We start from the raw sequence: 23,968 nt of genomic DNA, 5'->3' as shown, positions 1-23,968 counted from the left end.
TTTTTATATTTCGACCAAAAATTTCTTCTTCTTTTCAGAGAAAAGGTTTTTAGTAAAACCTTTTCAAGGAATAAATAATAAAAGAGCATTTAAAAAAACTTTCAAACTAATTTATGATTTCAAGCGGTGCTCCTTTTCCCATTTGTAAAAAGCTTTTGTGGTTAGTCGATGAAAAATTTTAACAAAGTACTTTAGAGTGATACAAATTATTTAAAATAAAACGAATACATTTTTTTTTAAATAATTTTTTTGTAACTAAGTTTTCACTATAGGTCCCAGCACTCTGAATGATATATATTTAGCACTGATAAAAATGATATATTTAGAACTGAGTGGTAAATAACTAAGCAAATAATAAAGAGACGATCCAGATTTTGCCGTACTCATCTTCCCTTAAATTTTTAATTCACTGTCTCCTCAAAACCTACCTACTGTCACCTCAGAATTTTATAGCCTAATAAGCTCCGGTATTTGAAACCGTATAACAATTGAAACATTATTTCAGACGTGAGTACAAGCACGTAAACGTATGAAAACATGCAGGAAGATATCTTTTCTAAATAATTTTATGACTGTTCGATTAAAATGCAAACCGTAATATGAAGAACAATTGTAATTCAACTGTTTAAATAAAGACTACAAACTAAATGTGATCGAAATAAATTAAAAATATTATGATGCACAATTAATTACCTTTGTCACGTGGCGAGTGTCCGGCAGGCAAGAAGAGTTATGACAAGGAGAGTAAACGCAGGAAAAATAGAAGAGCTGCCAGCAACAGCGGAAGGATGAAGCTCATTAGAGTCAACATCTCCCGGTAAAGGTGGCATCGGTGGAGTTTCAGGTTCTTTATGAAAACATAATTTAGCCATGTTCGTACGTATCCTAGGACAGTCGTAATCTTCACGACCATCACACCAACACGTATCTAATTTTGCTGCTTTTTGTTGTCTTCGTAAAATAGATATACTGTTCTTACAACGGTAAGAACATTTGCGACCATCAAACATAGAACGACATAGTCTGTGATAGTATTCCAAGGCTGTATAACATTGTGTATCTGCTGCGCAGATTCCTTGGGCGACAACACAAGATACAACTGTTTCGTTATGCGCTCGTTCCACATAAGGTCGACAGACTTCTAACCTTGCTTTGGAATTTGTACAAAACTCATCTTTGCAGTCGCACTAAAAGTAAAAAGAACTCAGTTAAAATTATAATAATTCTTTATCTCATAAAAAACTTAGAATTAGAAATGTAGATAAAGATCGATTAATATTTTTTCCTTTGTAACCTTATCGTAAATAGATTACAAATACATGTTACGAAAAAAGATTTATTAAAATGTATAATTTTTAATTACAAAAAAAAACTGAAGTAATTTCTACAGCTAAAATAAAAGGATCTATACAAATTACTCATGATTTTTAACTTATAATTTTTTTTTTGTAAAAAATGTATTGGAAAAGTTATAAAAAGAAAAGAAAAAAATGGTTTATCGTTTTTTAAGTTAGACAAAGCAAAAAATTAGAAAGATTGTCATACCCCAAAACAAAAAACAAAGTCGTAGAAATGATCTAATAAAACGGATATAAAATCAGAAATAAAACCCAAAAAAGGAAACAGTAGTGAAGTTAAAAAAAATTTTTGATATACAAACATAAAAAAGGAAAATATTAAAAACCCTGTAAAGAAATACTACATAAAAAACACTCCAAGATAGACTAAAAAAAAAAACACATCACATGGAAAAATCCAAAGAAAGAGATAAATTACAAAATAAACCAAAAACAAACATTTACGTAATAAATAAACACACATGATATGAAAATGATTTTAAGGAAATGTAAAAGATTCCCATTCCAAAGAATAAATGAATTTCGGGCAATAAAAATTAAAATACCTAATAAGTGAAAAATAAAGAAAGGGTTAACTGATGGAAACGGAGATAAAGCTGCTGATTTGTTTAAAGTACTTTCCAAACGTTTTTTATTTTAATTTTTTTTTTTAAATAAAAGATAATACTATTCTAACTAATTAAGAACTACCTACTTTAAGTTTAGTAGTACAAAAAAAAAAAAAACAATAAAAGTGTTTTTAATAAAAAAGATTAGAAAAAATATTAAAATGATGCGCTAAAATTTAAAATTATATAACATACAAAAGGAAAAAATATTAATACATTTAATTTATTATTATATTTCTGTCACCATGGGAACTGAAATCGGTTATGGATTTTTCTCGTCAAAGATCTGTTCACTTTAGTTACCATAGTTACTACTATTCTGTCTTTTATAATTTAGTTTTATCAGGTTTATATAAAGCCTGAATACTTAATTGCTATTTATCAGTATTATTCTGATTATGAGGGTAACGAACAATGCGGGGGTTCAGAGGGAAAAGCCCTCTGGCTAGACGAGAATGGCGAGCAAAGCGTACCCTGAGACCCTGGACTCACTTAGGTCGATTTTGTGACCGGGAGGTCTGGCTAGACGGTTGGTTGAGCGTAGCGGGGGCTCCGTCTGGCTAGTAAATAAGTAAATAAATTATTAAGAAGTAATTTCGAATTAAAAAATTGAAAATTCTACATTAAAAATATTGTTATTTTTTCACGCTCAATGAATGTAATTGTTAATGGCCCTAAATAAAAATATATAATTTCTTTATTGTATCTTATATAAAAGTAATGTGTGTGTGTGTGTGTGTGTGTGTGTGTGTGTGTGTGTGTGTGTGTGTGTGTGTGTGTGTGTGTGTGTGTGTGTGTGTGTGTGTGTGTGTGTGTGTGTGTGTGTGTGTGTGAGAGTATGTTTTGAGTTCATTAAATAGTAGTACACCGATGCGAATGCCACGAATAACATTCCCATCAATGGCATCCTGGCCGAGGCGGACTGGAATATGTCAAACGCCGAGATTTCGAGGATGACCTCCAGTACCCATAAGGGCTCTGAACGGAGGGGTGGTGGCGGAGGGTGTCTTCCCCTACGGGGTCAGGATACGTGTGTGTGTGTGTGTGTGTGCAGTAATGTATTGATTTAAGTTTTTAATGTCTATCTTTAATATTACAAATTATGCACTAAAGATCTTCAGCGGGGGAATGCGAACATTTCACATGTACGCATGCTCAGACGAACGCTCTTAGCAACTCAATTGATTTGTACTATATGTTAGTTTTAGAGTAAATTTATAAGCGTGCTTTAATGGGATAATTTTATACCGATAAATATTGATGAGTACTGAAAACATACATACGTATGTAATTTACCTATCCGTAAGATTATTGCCGTTCCCTCTTTTTATATATACTTTATTCTCTAGCAAGGGCTTTAAAAATATTGCCCGTACTACTCATCAGACCCCGAACCATCTCTTCTAAGGCCAAATTTGTTCTTATATTTGATATGAAGGAACGAAAAGTAACATTAAAAAAAATCTATTAGAATGTTGTATTCGATTTGAAAAGCAAAACAGTAACATGAATCCGTTGTTTATTCTTATACAGTAACTAAAGTAGACTTATATAAGTTATAACTTATATAAGTTACTAAAGTTATAAGTTATTAGTTTAAAGTACACCTAAAAATTTTAATTAAGTCTTACAAAACTAAAAGTAAAATCAAAAGTTATTATTACAGTCTTACATTCATTAGTTGTTTTCCTTCATCGGTAGAAGTTAGTGTAATAAGAGCCAGCTGACATGCCTCTGGGCAGTGGGTCACAGGAGGTTCTGCATGAAGTACTGATGAACAATCTAGCATATAATTACGAAGGGCTGTACTACAGCCCACACGATATACACATTTCATACGTGCATCTTCACAGCTGGACGTCGCATCAACTTCCAACTGCACCCCCAAACTCATAGCTGCAGCTATCAGCACAAGGGGCAACATTACCTGAAAAAAATAAATAGAATATACTCGTTAATATTCTGTTTTAAATTATGTAATTACAAAAGAAATAAAGTATATAGATAAGAAATTAAAAACTTTTATGGATTATATAAATGCAGGATGTTATCGATTATAGATCGAACGCAATGATAAATCATTAAACCTTCTAAGAATAAATTCACCTTCTTATTTATTTAAAAATATATTACTTATAATTAATTTACAACAGGTTTAGCAAAGAGGTTGTTACAAGGACTGTCTAAAAGACTTAAGGAATAATATCTTGGTTTTACGCCACTACTTATTAAAATAAATACATTAACTAAAACATTTCAACAACGTCCAAAAGGTTTAATTACTTTCTTTTAAAAACACCTGCCACCCAATAATTATATCTTAATGGATATACTGTTTGTGTTGTTTTAATATCTAAACTATAATTTGGCTATTTACCAAAAAATACATGTCAATTTTATAAAATAATAACATTTCAATAAAGTATTAAAATAAAATTTGTCTCAAACAAGTTTTGAAATGTTCAACAAATCTCAGTATTAACATAATAAATAATTTACGATTTTTTTATCCATGGGCAACGAGAAAATCATTTTTTTTAAATATTAAATTTTAATGACAAACCGAAATATCTTTATTTAATTTTTTTTTGTTTAAAAAAAATTAATAAATTTTTCTAACGTTTTTGCTGCTTATCTTCAGTGACACCGAAGCTGTTTTTTAACTTTAACGTTTTATTTTTTTGACTTAGTTTAAAAGTGAGGTTTAGAAAGACAAATATAGAATATGGACTGTAACTGTATTAAATTCAAATTGTATGTGTCCATTTAATCAACCGTTGTTGAGGTATTTTTTTCTTTTTATTTTATAATATTGAAATGTAATTAAATACATCTTTTGTTCTTTAATTTGTATATGAAATTATATTTTTATTTTTTCGTTGTATCGTTTTCTGCTTGAATCTGCATTCTGTTTGTCCAATGTAGAACATTGTACTATCAACATAGTTTAGTTTACATATTCTAGTGGCATCATATTTGTTTGTAAATTGTGTTTTGTTTGTGATAGTAATTTTTGTTTTACCTGTCGGGAAGGCTATGTACCCTTAGTTTTCAAGCAACTTCTTTTCTTGCCATATATTTGTATAATAAATTTCCTCTTTTGGTTATTGTTTTTTTTTTTTTTTTTTATGTTTAATGTATGTAGTAATTATCCAATGATAGTGTTGTAAATTCATTTGAATGTACGAAATATTTTATAGCGCTGAGTTCTTAAAAAATGAATAATTGATAAGATATAACAAAAAAATATTTCTTAAACACAGAAATCATTAGTTTTAACCTTTACTGATTAGGAAATCTCTGTAATACTATTTTTGTCGGGATAAACTTAAAACTGTGTGATTTTTTTTCCAAGTATCAGGATTACGATGTAGAAAAAAGAATAGGGGAATCATTATTCCTATTTCAATGTTAAGTGTGAGTATATATATATATATATATATATATATATATATATATATATATATATATATATATATATGAATTTTAATTGCGTAGAATACTAACAAACAATAATTCTTTCAAATCATAAAACAGTAGAAGTAGTGTTATTCGAAACACTATATTTCTGTTTTGGCAAAGCTAAGTTTAAAAAAATTCGAGGACGCTGAAAATAAGTTTGTCTATAAATTTAATGACTATAATAAGTTAATGGGTGTTTTTAAGAGGTTTCATTAGAAATATTTTACTATTTGCTTTCCAGTCATACTGATTTTTTTGTGATTTACTCACAGACAATGTATTTTAGATAAGATCTAAGGAAACTAACTTTGTGATAACTTTAGTAAGAAACATTATTTGGAATCTTTATCGAGGATTCCCTTTCTTTAGTAAAAAAGAAAATCCGTTTATTTTAATAAATAAAAATGTTTTCCCAAAGGAAGGTCGATTCAACTATTCTAGTTAATAATAAATTTATTCTCTCAGTTTCGCATTTCGAAGGAAAGAAACTACCGTAAATAACGTATAAAACTCAAAAATTGGTTTTCTTTATTTACGTTAGTCTTTTTCTATAAGTCTATTAATTTATTCTGTATATATTTATCTCATAGTCTATTTCGTAAGTAATTTAACAATTTATAACCACAAAGTATAAAAAGAGACACAAAAAAATTTTTCTTATCCTTTTTTTACCCATACAATAACATTTGAAATTGAATATCTTTTGGATGAAACGTATTTTATCATATTTTAAAGTCAAAACTTTTAATAAAAGCGGTTATTTATCATATTCTCACTATTTTAGTGAAATGTGATAAAATTTTTCCGAAAAATTTATAATCATTCTTAAAAGCAACAAGCATCTCATGTAACGAATATGAATGTTGTGCGATTTCCTACTGCTAACAACTAATCAAATAAATCTTTTTCATATCAGGATGACAAGCCCATCGAAATGTAGGACGATATTTAGACCTACGAGTAATACCATCTCGTTTCTTCACCAAAGGAAATTCCTGCACAATAAACAACATTAATTTCAATGATAGCAGGTTGGTTAATATCTCTTTTACCACGGGTGCTTTAAGTGCCACGTGATCATAAAGAAGTCTGAGAAAAATAGTAAAATAATCAATTAATGTAAGCTTTTCTGACAATAAATAAATACATTAGATTTATGTGTTCTTCTAGATAAAGTAAAATTTCACGAGATAGAATTTAATTAAGAATTACAAATTTTACATTTTTATGGAAGAGAATACTTCTATGTAACAGTGATATAACAAAGCTATTGACAAAAGCTGAAATCAATATATCAAATAAGAAACAAATTTCTGTGTTAAAAATTATTTAATTAAATAATTTTTTATAATCTAAATAAAAGGAATATTTTAATTAAAAATGACAACTCATGGTATGATCACCTGGCTTGAATTTCAATCATAATAATATATTACGTCAATTATTCTTACATTCACAATATAAACGGACGGATAAAAAGTTTTTATTTTCACTTTTTTTAATAGTTCTGCATGTTATAAAAGTAGATTCTCAATATGGAAGTTGTGATAGAACCATTTTGAGTAATTTTTTTCAAATATTAACTTAGATAATATCATAAAAATTTATTCTTGATGTACTACAAAATTCAAAACCTATTCATGATTCAAAATAATAAATTTTTTAATAAAAAAAACTGCAAAAAAAATTATAGGTAGAAGAAATAACTTATTGTTTATTGCAATAGAATACTAATTCATTGAAAACAATTAAAAATCAATACATGACATGTATCATTAATAAAAGGAAATCTGATTACGTAGAATTCCTAATCTGTCTAATTAATTAAAACAAAACTGACATTAGTTTAACCAAAGTAAGGTAATTAATATAAATGTATCGTTTACATGATTGAAATAAATCCTTCTTTATTTGTTTAGTTTACGAAAACTTGCTTGCGGCTTTTAATAAAGACAACGCGTAAACCTATTAATATTCTACCACAACAAATCAGTTGCTACCTTTCTAATAATCCTCATTTCTGTTACAATAAATGTGATAATGAAAATAAATTTCACGTCCTTTTTTTTAAATATTTAAGTTTAAAAATACTGAATATTGTAACTAATTAACATCATTTATACTCACTCTCAAAATCACACCTTCTTCATACACATACACACAACGCTAGATGCATAAAAATAATTATTGATTGCTTAATTTTTCAACATAACTGAAAATTTATTAATACTGGACAACTTTAGTGTCTAGTATCAAGGATATCGTGGTATGACTGAAAACAGAGGCTATAATTTCTAAATATTGATACAAACCTACGTCTAAAACAATGAATAGATATGTAGATTCTAATAAATATCAAATCAATAATTAAATTGTTTCGTGAAATCAGTACATGACAGAAGCTTCCAACATATTTCAGAATTAATGAAGATTATCCATTTCGATAAAGATTATCCATTCGATGTGTGTCAAGGATTTCGGCCAGATGCGTAGATTTCGTTGATAAGTTTTGCATATTTTTTCTTTTGGTCACATAATTAATTACTTAAACTTATAACGGTGTTTTATTTAAGTTAATTTTTCTTATAAAAGATAAAAATTTACACGGCAACATAGGCAATTTGAAGTTATTTTCTTTTGAATGACGGCATCATTATTTAATATTGCATTATCAGAGGCAAAACTTCAAAAAATTGGAAAAAAAATTTCAGGTAAAAAGACCAAAATACTCAACATTCCAAAGAGCCTTAAATTAAACTCAATAGATAATCCAATTTCTTTGAATTCCTTCCCTGACTTTTATCAAGAAAGAATTCTCACGTTTTTCATTTCTTGCAAACCACATTTACTTTTTATACTTTAGGAACTATTTTGATTAACCCTATTTAAAATTGTTTCTTCTTTAATTTATATAAAATATCCTTAGAAAATAATACTGCATAATTTTTCTTTAACATTTAAATTAAATTAAGAATTACTAACCCTAATTTGACAATCTGAAATTTTTCATTTGTTCATTGTTTATTACTGAATTTTTAACATATAATCTTACATCATTCTGATATTCTAAGTATTTCTTTGTTAAAATTCATGAAAATTGGTTAAAACTCTGGGTAAATAGGTAATGCATATTCCCGTATTCTAAAGAGACAGCTCTCACACGGTATCATATCATTTTATGTCTCATAAAGTTTCTAGGCATCAACCTTTTTTTTTAGCTAAATCCAGGTTTATTTTAATAAAAAATTCTGTATTTAATAAAAAATGTGTTTGTTAAGAACATTTTATTTTTTTCGTGAATCCGGCAGTTTTTTTATAGGCTTACCAATAATGTGAGCTTATCTAAATTTGTATAAAATGTTAAATAAAAAAATAAATCTGAATTTTAAAAACATACTAAATAGTAAAAAATAATCATAATTTTTCAAAGATTTATTTCAAAAACAACATATTAATTTTTAATTTAATCTAATTTAATCGACTTAAAAAATTCGTAATTTAAAAAATATTATTTTTTACGTTTTAGTGATTTTTCTAAATCAGTTTTGTTTTTTAAGTTTCTATTTTATCTGAACAAATTTCATAATTTGATACTATTCTCCATTATTATTATACATTACTTCCTCAGTTTTCTATTCATAAATTAGTAACCTTTATCTTCATTTATTTACATTTTTATTTATCTACATATTCTTCCATCCTCCACCAAACGAGTTAAATCTTAATGTACAACTGACAAACCTTAGTTTTTTTTTTAACAAGAGTACATTACAAATTTCTCTCCTCTAATATTTTTAAATAAACTAATTAGTAGTAAATAAAAATATATAAATATAAATTTCCGTTATCAAATTGTTACTTCAATTTACATATATATATTTCATTATATTTATTAGCCTAAGTATTTCTTCTTACTACTACTTTTTATTTATTTCATTCATCTGAAATTAGTTTCCTACTTTTAATTTATCCAGGAAATTTGTATTTCTTTTATTTAAAATGAAGAAATAAAAAAAACAGAATGTTTCTAAGAAAATTATAATATTCTACATTATAAGTTGATTAAAAAAATCAGTCAGCCTATAATAGACATGTGATCCTAGTGAGTATATAAGTAGGCGTATGAATGAATCGAAGGACGTTTTTTATAGTTATACGAATAGCGTGCCCGTGATCATAGCGAGGTTATAGCCATGAGTGGAGTGTGCATGCAGGAAGAGTTAAAAGTTTATGACCAACAAGCACCCTGCATCTAAACGAGTCCATCGCTTTGGAACGCGGGAACCTCTTCATCGTCTCCGGTTCATAACATTCAAGTAACTCATTAATCGAGCGTACCATTTAAAAAAATTATACCCACAATATTATTTTTCTTAATGTTTTATCATTTATTTATGCCAACAACTGCTATTATTTAAAATAATAAAATATAATCAGTCTATTAAATATTTTGCTAATCTTTTTTAAGGAAAGAATAATCTAAAATAGTTGTTTATACTTGCTGGCGTCAGAGCGACTCCACTGAAATTCAAATAACGGAAAGAGTATTATAGTAATTAATTTATTTATCCGTTTCGTCATTATGACATACCAGTGTAATCTGTAATAAGATTACTAAATGAGAATAAACTACAAAAAAACAAAATACAGTATTAAAAATTAAATAAGAAAACTAATATGGAAAATATCCATTTTAATTTCAGATGAAATCACAGTACAACAATCGCATCAGTTGTTGATGAAACTGCTGTTTGATAATAGGTATCCTCGTGTACAAAACGTTAAAAAAACCTCTGCTGTATATAATACAAGCCGAACAACCACGACTGTATCCCCGGGGAATCGTCTTAGTTAAAACTTCAAATAATCTTTCATAAGAAATTGTCTCAAATTTTATTAGCTTTCTCATCTTTAAAATCGTTCAATAAAGTTCATTCACATCGAGCATATTGAAAATTCGTTATTATTTCACATTCACTTCTAAAAATACAAAAAAAACCGCTACGATATAACAAACTTTTCAGATAATCGTAATAAATAAATCATACGATCCCGAAATTGGAGAATACCAAAAAAGCCTTAAAAAAGGACGTTATGAGACGAAAAAATACTCAACTTCCAACTGGTAATGAATTAAAGCACTGGTAAGCATAAAGCACGAAAACAAAGAACTCCACACGACTTTTGTTGACTTTAAAAAGGCGTGTGATTCGATAGACAGAAGGCACGCTTTGATACACAAATAATACGACCAAAAGAAAATAAACCTAATCAGACTGACCCTAACAAACACAAGATCACCAAATAAAATTCACAGATAAATTCAGCAGACTCTTTCAAATCAAGACAGACCTGAGACAAGCAGACGGATTTTCCCCGATCCTATTCAACTGCATCCTAGACAAAGTGGTGAAAACTTTTGGGAAGAAAATTCATCACGCATAAAATTGAGCCTAAAAAGTACAAAATCTACTTCCCACGTCTAGTGTTCGCAGACAATATAGATTTATTAGGCTTTATTAGCCAAAACAAAAGGGGAAGCAATTAATCGATTGAAATATCTCAAAGATATAGCAGAAAAGATAGAAGTACACATATCATTCCAAAAGGAAGAAATAATTTCTAACAGTGTAGCCAGAAACAAAGCAAAAGAAATAGAAATAAAGTACGGCAAAATCAAAAACACAAAAAAGTTCTCGTACCTAGGAGAAAAAATAAGACAATAATCTTGTCAAAACACACTCCAAGATAGAAAGGTGAAGTTGGAAATACTAATGAACACAGTCAGAAACCTGTACAACAAGAAAAACCTTTTAAGAAACCCCAAACTGAAGCACTACACCACAGTCATCAGATCAGTAACACCCTATGGATCAGAAGCACTCTCATTAAATACAAAACCAAAAAATACCGTCAGAATATAGAAAAGAAGATACTAAGAATTATATATGAGCCGTTGAAAACAAAAGAAGGCTATTGAAGAATCCCACACAAAAAATATATGAACACAGAAAATATTTACTTGATTATGATGTACTCCAAAACCAATTACACCTTCACTAATACAATGAAAGAGCTACTAAACAAAAAAAAAAATCACGAATGAATTATGCAGCAATAGACCACAATACAGAAAACATCTGCACAACATCAAAGTCTTTGCAAGCGAAAGAAGACGCCAAGGAGGAGCCCAATGGTTGGATGAGAGAAAAAAGAACCTCTCAGAACAGATGAAAGTCTACTGGCAAAAGAGAAAAATGAAACCCAAAAACCCTCCACTTAATATTTGCGTAGTCCGTCTAGAAGGTTAGATTGAATGATAAAAAAAGTCATATATGCAAAAAAATAAACATTAACATTGAAATCGTAATTCAAAATATATTAAGCAATTTTATTTTTCAGTAGAAAGGGTTACATCAGTTTTTTTTTGCTTTCCATTATCTATCCTTATCTTTCTAATGGCTATGATCTTTCTGATGGTTATATAAAAGTTGCTTTAAAGAAATTACCCAATGTTTTTTTCGTTCAGCATGGTCAAAATTCAAAAAAATGTATACTTCATAAGAAAGTTATTCAAAATTTTATTTTAATTCAAGACCTCCTGAAATCATTTATCCGAGGGCACAAATCACAAAAAAAATTCCATGCAAAACGGAAGGAAGAGTCCAAGTTCAAAATTTTAAAAATAAAATTCTTGTCGTTTTGATATTCATTGCTTATTTTTTTTAAAATACATCCACAGCGACTAAATTTAAAAAAATTATATATATTAAAAGAAAAACGGGTTTAGTTTTTCATTTTATAACATTTTAGTGTTGAAAAGTGTGTCTTCGTCCTAAGCGACTAAAAGCTGAAATTTATATTTTTCAACGGACAGCCAATGGTAAATATTTCAAATTAAGAAGGAGCATAAATTTTAAAATATTTCAATCGCTCATATGTAGTTAAAATAAGTTCATTCTTTAATTTTGGATAAAAAAATAAATTATGTTGATAACAGGTAATCCCATATAAAAAATAATAAAACACAAATCGAGGTAGTCAAAAACTGAAATAAATATACCCCTTGAAGAAAAAGGTTTTTTCCTTTAACTTTGTATCGAACCTAGAGATAAGATAAGTGAATTGTGTCTTGGTAAATATTTACAGAAGTAACTTCAATTAATGACACAAACAGTATATTGATACAGCTTACTTAATAAAATTACTTCATTTACTTATCGATGAAAATTGCTGTAAAATAAATTTTTCTATTAGTGTAGATGTATCGATAAAACTTTAGCATATTTTGATAAACATAAAATAAAATTATATAACATGAAATAAAATTCAATCTATTTCCTAAATGATATTTACAGAAATCATACAATTATCAGTTATACAAAACGATTAATTTTATGATTTTAAATATTACTGTATGAAAACTGGCCCTGTAAAGTACCACATGCTCATGATAAAGCTTCATTGTTCCCCCAGTAATTGAGGTAACTGAATAAATTTACTTGTAAACCATCCTTAATAAACATCAATAAGTAATTTGTTTAATAAAACTTGTTTTAATTGGTAAAATAATCATTAAAATCAACTCAACATTTAAAATATATTTTTTTTTTTAATCAGACCAAAAAAAAAAGGCGTATTATACTTCTTTTCTAAATTTTTCATACTCTACTCAAAACGGTGAAAGAACTGCATTGAATTAAAATATGTTAAATGCTCTTTACAAATGAGGCAAAACTAAAACTAAAAATAAAACTTTCATTACTTTTTCAAATATAAATCATTTCATAGAGAAAAAACAGGGATAAAAGTAATAAAATATTATTAAAAATATAATTTGAAATATTAAACCTATACAGAGGCACGCTCAAAATATGTTACGTGATAGAACGTTTTTGATTACATTGTTTTGTTTTAGCATAAAAAAATTCGAATAGCCTTCATGAAACCGATTACGCTTACATATAATCCAATAAAAATAGGAAAATAAAAAAAACTAATAATCAATCTGCCGATGAAAATTTTCATTTTTAAATTCTTTTTTAAGAATCGATGAATTCAACCATTGGCACTTATACTTTTACTAGTGTAATTGCAAGACAAAAATTACTATCAGTAATTTTTGAAATACTATCCTTTTTGACCAACTTTTAAAAAAACTAATTCTAACTTTCTATTTTCGCAATTCATTAAAAAGATTCCATCTTCAAATTAAAAATACTATTATTTTGAAAAAAGTTGACATTTTAAGTTATATTTGATTTTTCCCCTGTCCATTTACGACAAAAAAACACCAAGTTATTGCTAAAAATTTACCACAAGTTTTATTGGTAATTGAACTTAAGAAATCTAAAATCGAAGTATGTAAAACCGAATGAGATTAAATTATATTTGTTATAAGAAGAAGTATTTATATTTGTAAAGCATTATATTTGTTTGTAGACATGTTTATTTTTGCAAAAGTGGTTTATAATATTTTACGTGGACTATTTAATATGTAAATATTTTTACCATAGAAAATAGATATTTTATTGAAACAAAAATTTAATCTGAAATAAACAATATTGCAGTGTATCATAGTAAAAAACTGTATCATAACAAATGTACTATTTTATTTTTGAATAATTTTATTAAAATTCACAAAATTATCTTCATCAACAATATTCAGGTTATTGAAATAAATTATGAAAAACAGTGTTTATTAAGTAACATTAATTTTATGCTTACTATAGAAAAACTTTAATATTGAATTAAATATTTATATTTATTCAACTCATAGATATAAATAATTAATAAGGATTAATTATTAATAAGAGAGTTAAATAATATTTGTTTTAGCATCTGCTTTGCTCCGAATGGACGGGAGGTAGGGTTTCGATTTCGAAATCAAACTCACTCCGATTTAGAATGATCAAGGGTGGTTTTATTTAATATATCATCTCTCATTTCTATTCATTCCATTTTTACAGTATCAGAAATAGCAAGTTGCAAAAATATTAGTCGACTTTAATTTAACTTTTTTTTTTAATTTTACAAAATATTCACTCAAACTGTATAATTTTTTTCTTAAATATTTGAAAATTACAAAATTTAAAAAAATTATAACTTAAGTGAAAATATAAATAACAATCAGAATTAAGTATGAATTTTGCGGATGAAAATTCCGCATTGCTTCTTAGTTTAAATAATTACTTGCTATTTTTGTAGGATTATTTCAAAAAAAGTTTTTGAAATAACAATAAAATATTTTTTTTTAAATAGAAATTTCAGTTTCATTTTAATGTGATAATGTGATAAGCCCAATGTTTTCCTTTTTTATCCCCAAAACATAAATATATTTTTAGATAAATCGTTCGTATCAAGAAACATAAAATCGTTCGAACGAATGAATCGTTCGTGCGCTGCCCGGCGCACCACTATTGGTCCGCTACGCTCCAATAGCAGCTAAAATAAAAATGGGAGTAGATAAGGCAACCCATGCACCTTCCTTTTTTATGGAGACTGTTAACTACTGTAATATTTTTTTCAATTGCAAAATAAAAAAAAGATTATTAAACAAATACATAAATAAATAATCTGTTATAAACAGATTTGTTCTCAATGATATTTTCTAGTTAAGAACTATCAGAAAGGTCATTTTATTTTTTATTGGGATGCCTTCTAAACTAGCTGCTTTATAAACAAATATTTTCATCAACAAAGATATTATGAATATTTTTGTGGTACGTTAATGGGACGGAACGTAAATAAAAGCTAACCTAAAAAGTTTTTAACTCACTGAATTATTACATAAGGTACTTTATTTTCGAGTGAATAGCGAAAATAGAGTATCAAAATTAGGGTTTTTAATAAGTACTCAAAAACGAGATTATTAGATGCTATTTTAATACACGTCGATGTTATTCAAAATAATGCATCTTAGTTACATTAGTTCCCCAATCCAAAAAAATTATATTAAAGGAAATGTTATTAGCTTTAAAAAGGCCTTTTCGCTTTTTATATAGAACTTTTAGTTTTGGAGATGTCTGTAAAATCCATAATCCAAAAAAACAACAGATTCCATTGATCACTAATTCCTAAACTTATTATTTTTTTTAAAGAATAATTAAAAATGAGTATCTATTTCAATTTTCATTACTTCACCACTTTTCCCTTCTTATTAAAAACATAGAGGCTATTACTGGAATAATAAACATTCGAATTCCACCATTCGAATTCTATATCTTCAGTCATACAAATCACTCCATTCCCTATTACATAAATATTGGGGCATCATTACTTTCAGAAAAAGGAAAATCTGATTATGCTTAATATATCTTTACCTGCTTTACAGCTATTACAAGATTAGATAAAATAATAATCCATATCAATAAGTCATTCTTTTGCCGTGAAACAATACATTTTAAGAAAACATACATCTATATATATATATATATATATATATATATATATATATATATATATCTTTTGTATAATTAACTGAATTAACTGCAACTATAAATCCATGTGCTATTGTTAGATCACTTTTGGTTAGTCTTTTTTTTTTAATATTTCAATTAAGAAATAAACAGTTAAAGTTGCAGTAATTCGAAAGTTTAGCCCAAATTTCTCAGTATTGTATGAAACTATCCATTATTATCAGAATCTTCAATTAAACTTTTCAGTTTAAAAAAATCTAGAAATTTCTATTAAGTATGAAATTCGAATCGTCTGACAATTATTGTAGATATACGGACTAAAAAATTCACAAATGATTTAGAAATGACCACGTAATGACAGAAATCGCTTAGCATGATTAGATATTAAACAATATTTGTCAATATAATGAATTAAATAAAAATACATTAAAATTCTTGAAAATGTTTAATTAATACCATTAGTTTTTTTATATAATTAAATAATTAACTACTAACAGTATCAGTAATTAGTTTATCTACAAAAAGTTACTTAAATCAAGTTCGCGTTTTTAAATTATCAAACCACACCTACAAACTTGTACATGAGTAACCCAACAAATGTATTTCAATCACGCAAATGTTACGTGAGTTAGTGAATACGTGCTTAAATTAAAGTATTTCTAAATATCTACTCAATCAATGTTGTCACGTTTATATTTGAACATAAATTGTTGAAGATAAAAACTGACAAATCATAAATCTTCAAGATTCAAGTTTTTAATATACATAAACAGTGTTTGAAGAATATTCTTTACCGACTTTGTAAAAAAATACAGAATAACCGACCGCACATATTTTTTTTTATATTCAAAGCTTACTTGTCACCAAACACAATGAATTCGATGTTATATTTTTTTGTTTTTGTTATTAAAGTTTCTTTGGTAGAAAAGAGAAAGGGAAAGCTTTTTAAACAAAAATCGCACGGCCTACAATTGAGAATTTTTTTTTTATCGCATCATTGTTTAATACAGGATTATTACAGTATAATGATGCTGTATAACTTGAAATCATTATGTTAATTTAGGATTTAGTAATTTGGTATTTAATGTTTAATTAGTATATAGTTAATTTAGTATTTTTAAGCAAAACTTCAATTAAATTAGTTGAACATTTGCGTTAGTTTCTCTACAGATAAAAAAAAAAACACACATTTTACTTAGTTTTTCTATTATTTTTGCAAAAAATTAAAAATTCTGATGTGGACACCACATGACTTTCTTGTACGCCTATTAAATTACATATACAAAATTTTTAAAATGAAAAATAAATAAAATTCAATTTCATTAATTATTTCTGATATTTTTTTCATATTTTCTCTTTTTATTGTTATTATTGAATTATTATTTATCGTAATTTTTTTTACAATCAGAGGATAACAATTATTAATAAATCAATATATTTAAATTTAAAAAAAGTTAAAAAAAACGATATGAAGTCTGATTCGAGCCGACTTGCCTTTCCCGGGTAAAATCCAAATATTTCATTAATTAAAATTTAATTTGTCATAACTCTGGAACCAACGAAAATATGTACCATTTATGATATAACGTTGAAAAGATCTTAATGAGAGTTTATTACTGCAGTTAAATAAAAAGTCCAAAATCTAAATTCTTTTGGATTTTGGGCTTTTTTGGACACTTTTGATTCAGTCGATTGCAATCAAAAGGGAAGGTGCACAACAGTCCTAAATCCAAAATTTCAACATTCTACGGCTAATCGTTTTTTAATTATGCGAGATACGTACGTACAGACGTCACGCCGAAACTAGTCAAAATGGATTCAAGGATGGTCAAAATGGATATTTCAGTTGAAATCTGAAAATCAAAATTTTTCGCGATCACAATACTTCCTTTATTTCGTACAAGGAAGTAAAAATGTAATGCGTATTCTTGTATTCTACTTAACTTGAACTCAAGATTACAAGTAATTTTTACTTCCTTCATACATCAAATTTTTGGGCATTTATCAACAGGTTGTTCGTGTTTTACGTTTTTTACAATTTAAATTTTTAAATACTATCAAAAAAAATTGATAAGGCTCCAATATTTTTAAATAAAACAAAAGTAGACTATTTAAAGTAGACTATTTTAAAAAATTTAAAAGGCAATTCTTAAATTTTGTTATTTGTATATGGCGGTGCATTAATTTCCTCTGTAGCACTTGTATTTCCAGTTTTAACTATACTTAGGTAAACTTACTACCAAGCAGCTACGTGTTTACGCTTTTTAAACTTCGGCGTATACTTTTTAACGAACTTCAAAAAAGAAAAGAAGAAAATTCTTTGTTCTACATGTTTTCTATATGTAAAAGGTATGTTAAATTCAAACTTTTCACAAAGTACACTGATTTTAGTATTTCATCTTTTACTTTCCCGCCTAGAGCTATAGCATTAGAAGGAAAACTATTGAAATCGGTCCAATTTGGGCAGATGCGGTTTTCACCGAATCTTTACGTTTTGACACCTAAGAAACCCAAAAAAACACAAGAACCGGATGAAAATGTTCGCATGTAAGTGTGTGTGGGTTCGGTGCTTCACAATTTATAACTCCAGAACTACTCGCCCGATTTAGACCAAACTTGGTCAAATTACTTCTATTTATGGAGTACTAAAGCCACTAAATTTTCAACTTAAAAGGTGGTGAGGCTGTAGAGCCAGGTCACCTTCACTGTCTCGTAATTTCGCCTAATTAAGGTCTTATTTTTCTTAGGCACATATGTTAACAATTAAAAAATAATATTTTCCAAAAATATTTTTGCAAAATCGCACCCCCACCCCGAAAAATTTTCTAAATAAACTAATGGCTAAGTGGTTATAGTGCGTCATTAATACCTCCTCTCACCACAAGGAGCGCTAGTGTAGTACTGCCGTACAGCTGCTGTCGTCGTCTCTCTCTTTTTTCTGTTTAGCCTCCGGAACCACCGTAATGTATTACTTCAGAGAATGAATTAGGATGATATGTAAATGAAGTGTAGTCTTGTAGTGTCTCAGGTCGACCATTCCTGAGACGTATGGTTAATTGAAACCCAACCACCAAAGAACGCCGGTATCCACGGTCTAATATTCAAATTCGTATAAAAGTAACTGCTTTACTAAGATTTGAACTTTAGTAAAGGTTCGAAATCAGCTGATTTGCGATGACGAGTTCACCACTAGACCAACGCGGTGGGATTGCTGTAATCTTCTGCTGTGTTGTAACGTCACAGCTGAGCGGTGGAATTAAATAAATGAATAATATTTAAAATGGAAAAAGTATTTAAAGTGGCCGCTAGAACCACCACACCCACTTAAATGAAATGCGTTATGCGCCTGCTCTAGTTATAATCATTGAATCAAATAAGCAAAAAATATTATATTTAATTAAAATGAAAAATATTTTAAATTAAGTTGTGTGTGTAAGCCGCGCATCACAAAAAAGACGCGTGACGGTAAAATACTACAACTGTATTGTTAATTTTTTTTTATTCTACCAAGTAAGTTTTGTATGCTCGCCTCTCTATGGAGCTTTTTTTCTAAATAATCTGAGTGAAAAGTTTCTAAAACGAAAAAATTACATTTGCCTACAGTGTATGAATAATTTGATGCTAAAATTTATATTTTTTATCGCCCTCTCTTAATATTAAGTTGTTACCGTGTAATGTTTACAGCCTGAAATATTCCAATATTTAAAGTAATTTCAAGAGAGAATTCAATAAAATTATTTGTAAAACTTAAGAAAATATACATTATTCCTGCATTCTAGAGAATCTTAGCTCAAGCTCAATATAACAATCTCTTCACTTCATTTCTTTGCATTTATTTTCTTCTTTTTATCAAGATATAGGATTCTCACAGTAGCGTTTCTTACCAACGTTTTGATTCTATCTAAGAGTTTTTATAGATCTATAAATAATATAATTTAAAAAATAACAAATCGTAAAATACTTTTTTCAGTTCTTCTTTAAATTTCAAATGTTTTTAAACAGGTGTCAAATTAAGTTGTTGGTAGTTGTTTTTAATCTCTTTCCGATGTCAAAAAGATGAGGAGAAACTTAAATTTAAAAATGTATTATTAGGTAGATTTCATAAAAAAGCTACCTATTGTAATGGGTACCATGATGTGACTTCAAGAAAATTTGTTAAAAAAAATTTAACTTCGCGTTTCACATCCGCCAGACCCCAAGACCACCGTCAGTTCAAAAGTTTATATATATATATATATATATATTTCACTTTCTTGTGGACACGATAACTGCTGTAATTTTCCACCAATCATTTTTAGATTGATACATAAAATATAGCGACTCAAAATCTCAATCGAATTTATCAATGGGCAAAATCAAACTATGGGGATGGAAATGGAGGGGTTTTTCGAAAAAACAAAATATCACTATAACTCTTATTAAGTAAAATATCGAATTCGTTTAAAATTCCTACTATTCTTTGGATGAAGGCCTAAAACTTATATAGGTAAAGTTTTTTGATATCACCAACCACTGGTCCAGGGGGTGGAAATAATGGAGTTTCGAAGACAAAAAACATCATTCCTTCCTTAATAGGCACAGTATCGAATCGGTTTAAATGGTAATTAGTCCTGTAAACATTACGTAAAACTTTCGTCTGAAACAATTTTTAATATGACCAAAACCAAAAAAAAAACCTGTAAAAACAAAATATCGCTATAACTTTCGTATTAAGTAAAATATCGAATTCGTTTAAAGTTCCTACTATTCATTGAATAACGGCCAAGGAGTGGAAAAAATGGGGTTTCAAGGACACAGAAATCATAGCTCCCTTAATAGGCGCAGAAATTATAAGGAAGTCTTGATAAATTTACCAATAGCTTGTAGTGTAATGAGAAAACGTAGTGTCTGTAAAACATGGAAAGTAATGTTTGATACGAGCTCGTACAATCCGAGTTCGCTCCGATAACATCTACCGCCGCCTTCCGGAGTGCGTAGAGGGATTTTTTTTTATTTAGTTTTATTTTTAGTGGGATTAATTTTTGTTAGCCTGAACTTTTTAAAGAAAAAACATTACTGTTTTTTTAATATTTGAAAAAAAATTTACACATATGTGTGTTTTTTTTCAATAACGAACCAAAGTTTGTTAAAAAATATTTAACCAAAAAACAAATCGTTTTTGATGGAAATATTATTTATCGATTTTTTCTTCTTATTCAGTTTTCTTTAAAAGTGTAGGTACATTTCTGTCCCGCATTATTTATCTTCATGATATACTTCATTTATTTAGGTCACGTATTCTATTTTATATTATAATATTCCCACAATAATAATAGTCCACAATAACGACCGTGAACTTTTAGTACAGGTACAGTCCATTAATCTCCTTGTTTATGGACAATTTTCAACATAAACTTACATTTTCATAAATTTTAAGTACGAATAACCGAAACTCTTGTTTACTAACTAACATAAATCTAACCCTGCATGCACATACTCTCTTATAATATTATATGTTAGTTCCTCTTCCTTTGTCTGTACCAAAGGGACTTCCCTAACAACACAGAAAATTGAAATTTATCAGACAAATTGCCCTTTGCTGAAACCTTTATTAAAATGTAAACGTAAAAAACGAATACATTAAAGGTATTTGAAGAACTCTTATTTAAAATATATTTAAACGTAAAAAATATTTTTTAAGCCATCAGAATAAAATAGTTTTAGTGACTGAAAATAAAAGTATGGTAAGATAATCGTTATAAATACACTTAGTAGAGTTCAACAAATACCATAAGAAATAATACACAAATTTGGTCCTTTAATTTAAAGAAGTGCATAATTAAAAGAAGTGCATAATTTTTTTTTCAAATATTTAAAATGAAACACTAACTTTGGCTTAACACTGTTGGCTTAAAACAATTTAAAAATGAACTGTACTAAAAAAAAAAAAAATAAATAAAAAATTATACCTTTTAAATCTTTCTATAAGTTTTATCTTTTTTATACTGAAACCAAATTAAAAACAACTCAATTTGACACGTTCTTAAAAAAATTGAAATTTAAAGAATTGAAAAATATATATTTTATTTTTTCAGTTAAAATATGTAAAGACCTATAAAAACAATTAAATAATAAGAAACGTATGAGAAATTGATTTCTATATTTTATCCGAAAAGAAAAAAGTTCTTGAACTTAAATAAAAGGTTTAAAAAAAATCATAAGATTTTTCAGTGAAACCTGAAAGTAAAGTTTTGAAAATTTTTAAATATTTAAAATGAAGTTAATTACATGTTCGATATGAAGTACTAAAATCTACTAAGGAACTCATTTTTAATTCCTTTAAATAGATAAGAAGAAATAATTTAATAAAATTTTAAAAAATTATATAAATTAAAAATTTAGATTTGTTTACTTAATCGAGTATATGCATCTTTTTTTGGCCTCAATATTCTTTGTACCTTAGAAAAGTTATCTAAAATTACAAAATTTTGTATTATAGCATCTTTACGTAACAATCTTCACTTTTAATTACAGTGATTTATTATTATATTTATTTATTTTATCTTTTAACTAGTTAAAAGATGACATGTCAATGGGGTACTACAAAAAGGGAATTTTTTTATCTTAAATTCATAGTTATTTTTCTGCTAGCCAATAAGTCATAAAATACCTTTGGATAACGTACTTTTGGAATATTTTTAAAAAAATAATAAACGTTTCCTCGCCACCAGAAATTTTATACTTATAAATGTCCTTACTAATGAATGAATCAATTTATTAATTTGAAATTTTTCTTTGTAAATGTATCGTTATTATCAAAGTGAAAACAACTTTTCAAATATTATCAAAGAATCATATGATAAATAAAAAATAAAATCTCCTCAAAAAATAAAATATTTTTGTTGTTTTTACCGTTACAACCTATAAAAATGAAAACTCTTTTATTATACTTTTCTTAATAAAAATATTTTTCAACATTTATATCAAAGATTCATTTTTATTTTATTTTTTTATAAAATATTGAAGATGAAATAAATTTGAATATGAGGTGTTTTTTTAAATTACGTTTTATGAAATCCTGAGATTAAGTTTCTAATCTGTAATAAATCTTTAGCTCTTTATTAATTAAACAATCATGTTTTCATTGCAATTTATTAGTTAAGAATATAACGTTTTATTAGTAAAGATGTAAGACTAATAAATGTATTTATTATTTCAACATTTGTTAGCTTCATTATATATTTCTATGATTTAAAAAAATATATATATTTAAAAAATGTTTTAATACTTATTTTAGAATATATTTTTTTAGAAAACACCAACTTTCCAGGATATCATGAAGACATTACATGAAAACTAATTTTATTATCCTTTAAATATAAAACAAAAAACTAAGTAACGTTACGTATATGACATATCGTGAGAATTATCTAAGTAGCTTTATAGAAAAATTATTAACAAATGACCCTTTTATCAATGAAATTGAACTTAGGAAACATTTTAATTGGTTAGATTAACAGACGGATAACGAGTCATTATAGAATAAATTATTGTTTATACAATAAGTAATTACAATAAATAAAGAATTACTAGTAGCAAATGGAAACGTAAAAAAAATAAAAAAATTCGTGATTTCATTTAATTCACAGAATAGAATTGATAAGAAAGTAGTTTAACGTATGAAATTTTATAATCCTTTTTTTAATCAAGGAAAAGGAAATAACTTTAAAAATTCCAAACAATAGAGAAGAATTAATTTAAAAGGTTTTAAAATTAAAATAATAAACAATAAAAATCATTGAGAATGACGCAGAATTAAATCAAAAATGTGTTAAAAAATGTAAAATAATAAAAAAATAACTTATTTAAAATTATATTTTATTAAAAAAATTTAATTAACTTTAATTATTTAGTATTTTTTTTAGAATAAATGAAATTAAGTAAACCATTATTTATTCGGTTTTAACTAATTAACAATAGTAAAAAAAATGTTGTAATTTACAAAAAAAATAACCCTTTTCTCCAGTATCGTTAAAACATGTAAAACATTTTAATTTAACACCTATGGTATATAATAATATAAGACACAGTATAATTTTAAAGATCTTTAATGTTTCCGGGTAACAGTAACTGCTGATAAGCT

General features: G+C 26.9%; 1 protein-coding gene across 2 annotated transcripts in view; it reads right to left on the bottom strand.

Moving 5' to 3' along the window:
- Positions 1-23,968, bottom strand: part of LOC142322380 (growth arrest-specific protein 1-like) — a 69,586-nt gene that overhangs the window by 7,112 nt on the left and 38,506 nt on the right. For both annotated transcript variants that reach the window (XM_075361398.1, XM_075361399.1), the window contains exons 3-4: positions 3,639-3,893; positions 694-1,187 (exon numbers count right to left, since the gene is read on the bottom strand). In XM_075361398.1, coding sequence (XP_075217513.1) covers positions 699-1,187; positions 3,639-3,890 — 741 coding nt within the window. In that variant the 5' untranslated portion in view covers positions 3,891-3,893 and the 3' untranslated portion in view covers positions 694-698. The remainder of the gene's footprint in view (positions 1-693; positions 1,188-3,638; positions 3,894-23,968) is intronic.

The sequence above is a fragment of the Lycorma delicatula genome, chromosome 3, assembly GCF_047948215.1.
Source record: "Lycorma delicatula isolate Av1 chromosome 3, ASM4794821v1, whole genome shotgun sequence".
Taxonomy (NCBI): Eukaryota; Metazoa; Arthropoda; class Insecta; order Hemiptera; family Fulgoridae; genus Lycorma; species Lycorma delicatula.
This window is presented reverse-complemented; position numbering and strand designations above follow the sequence as displayed.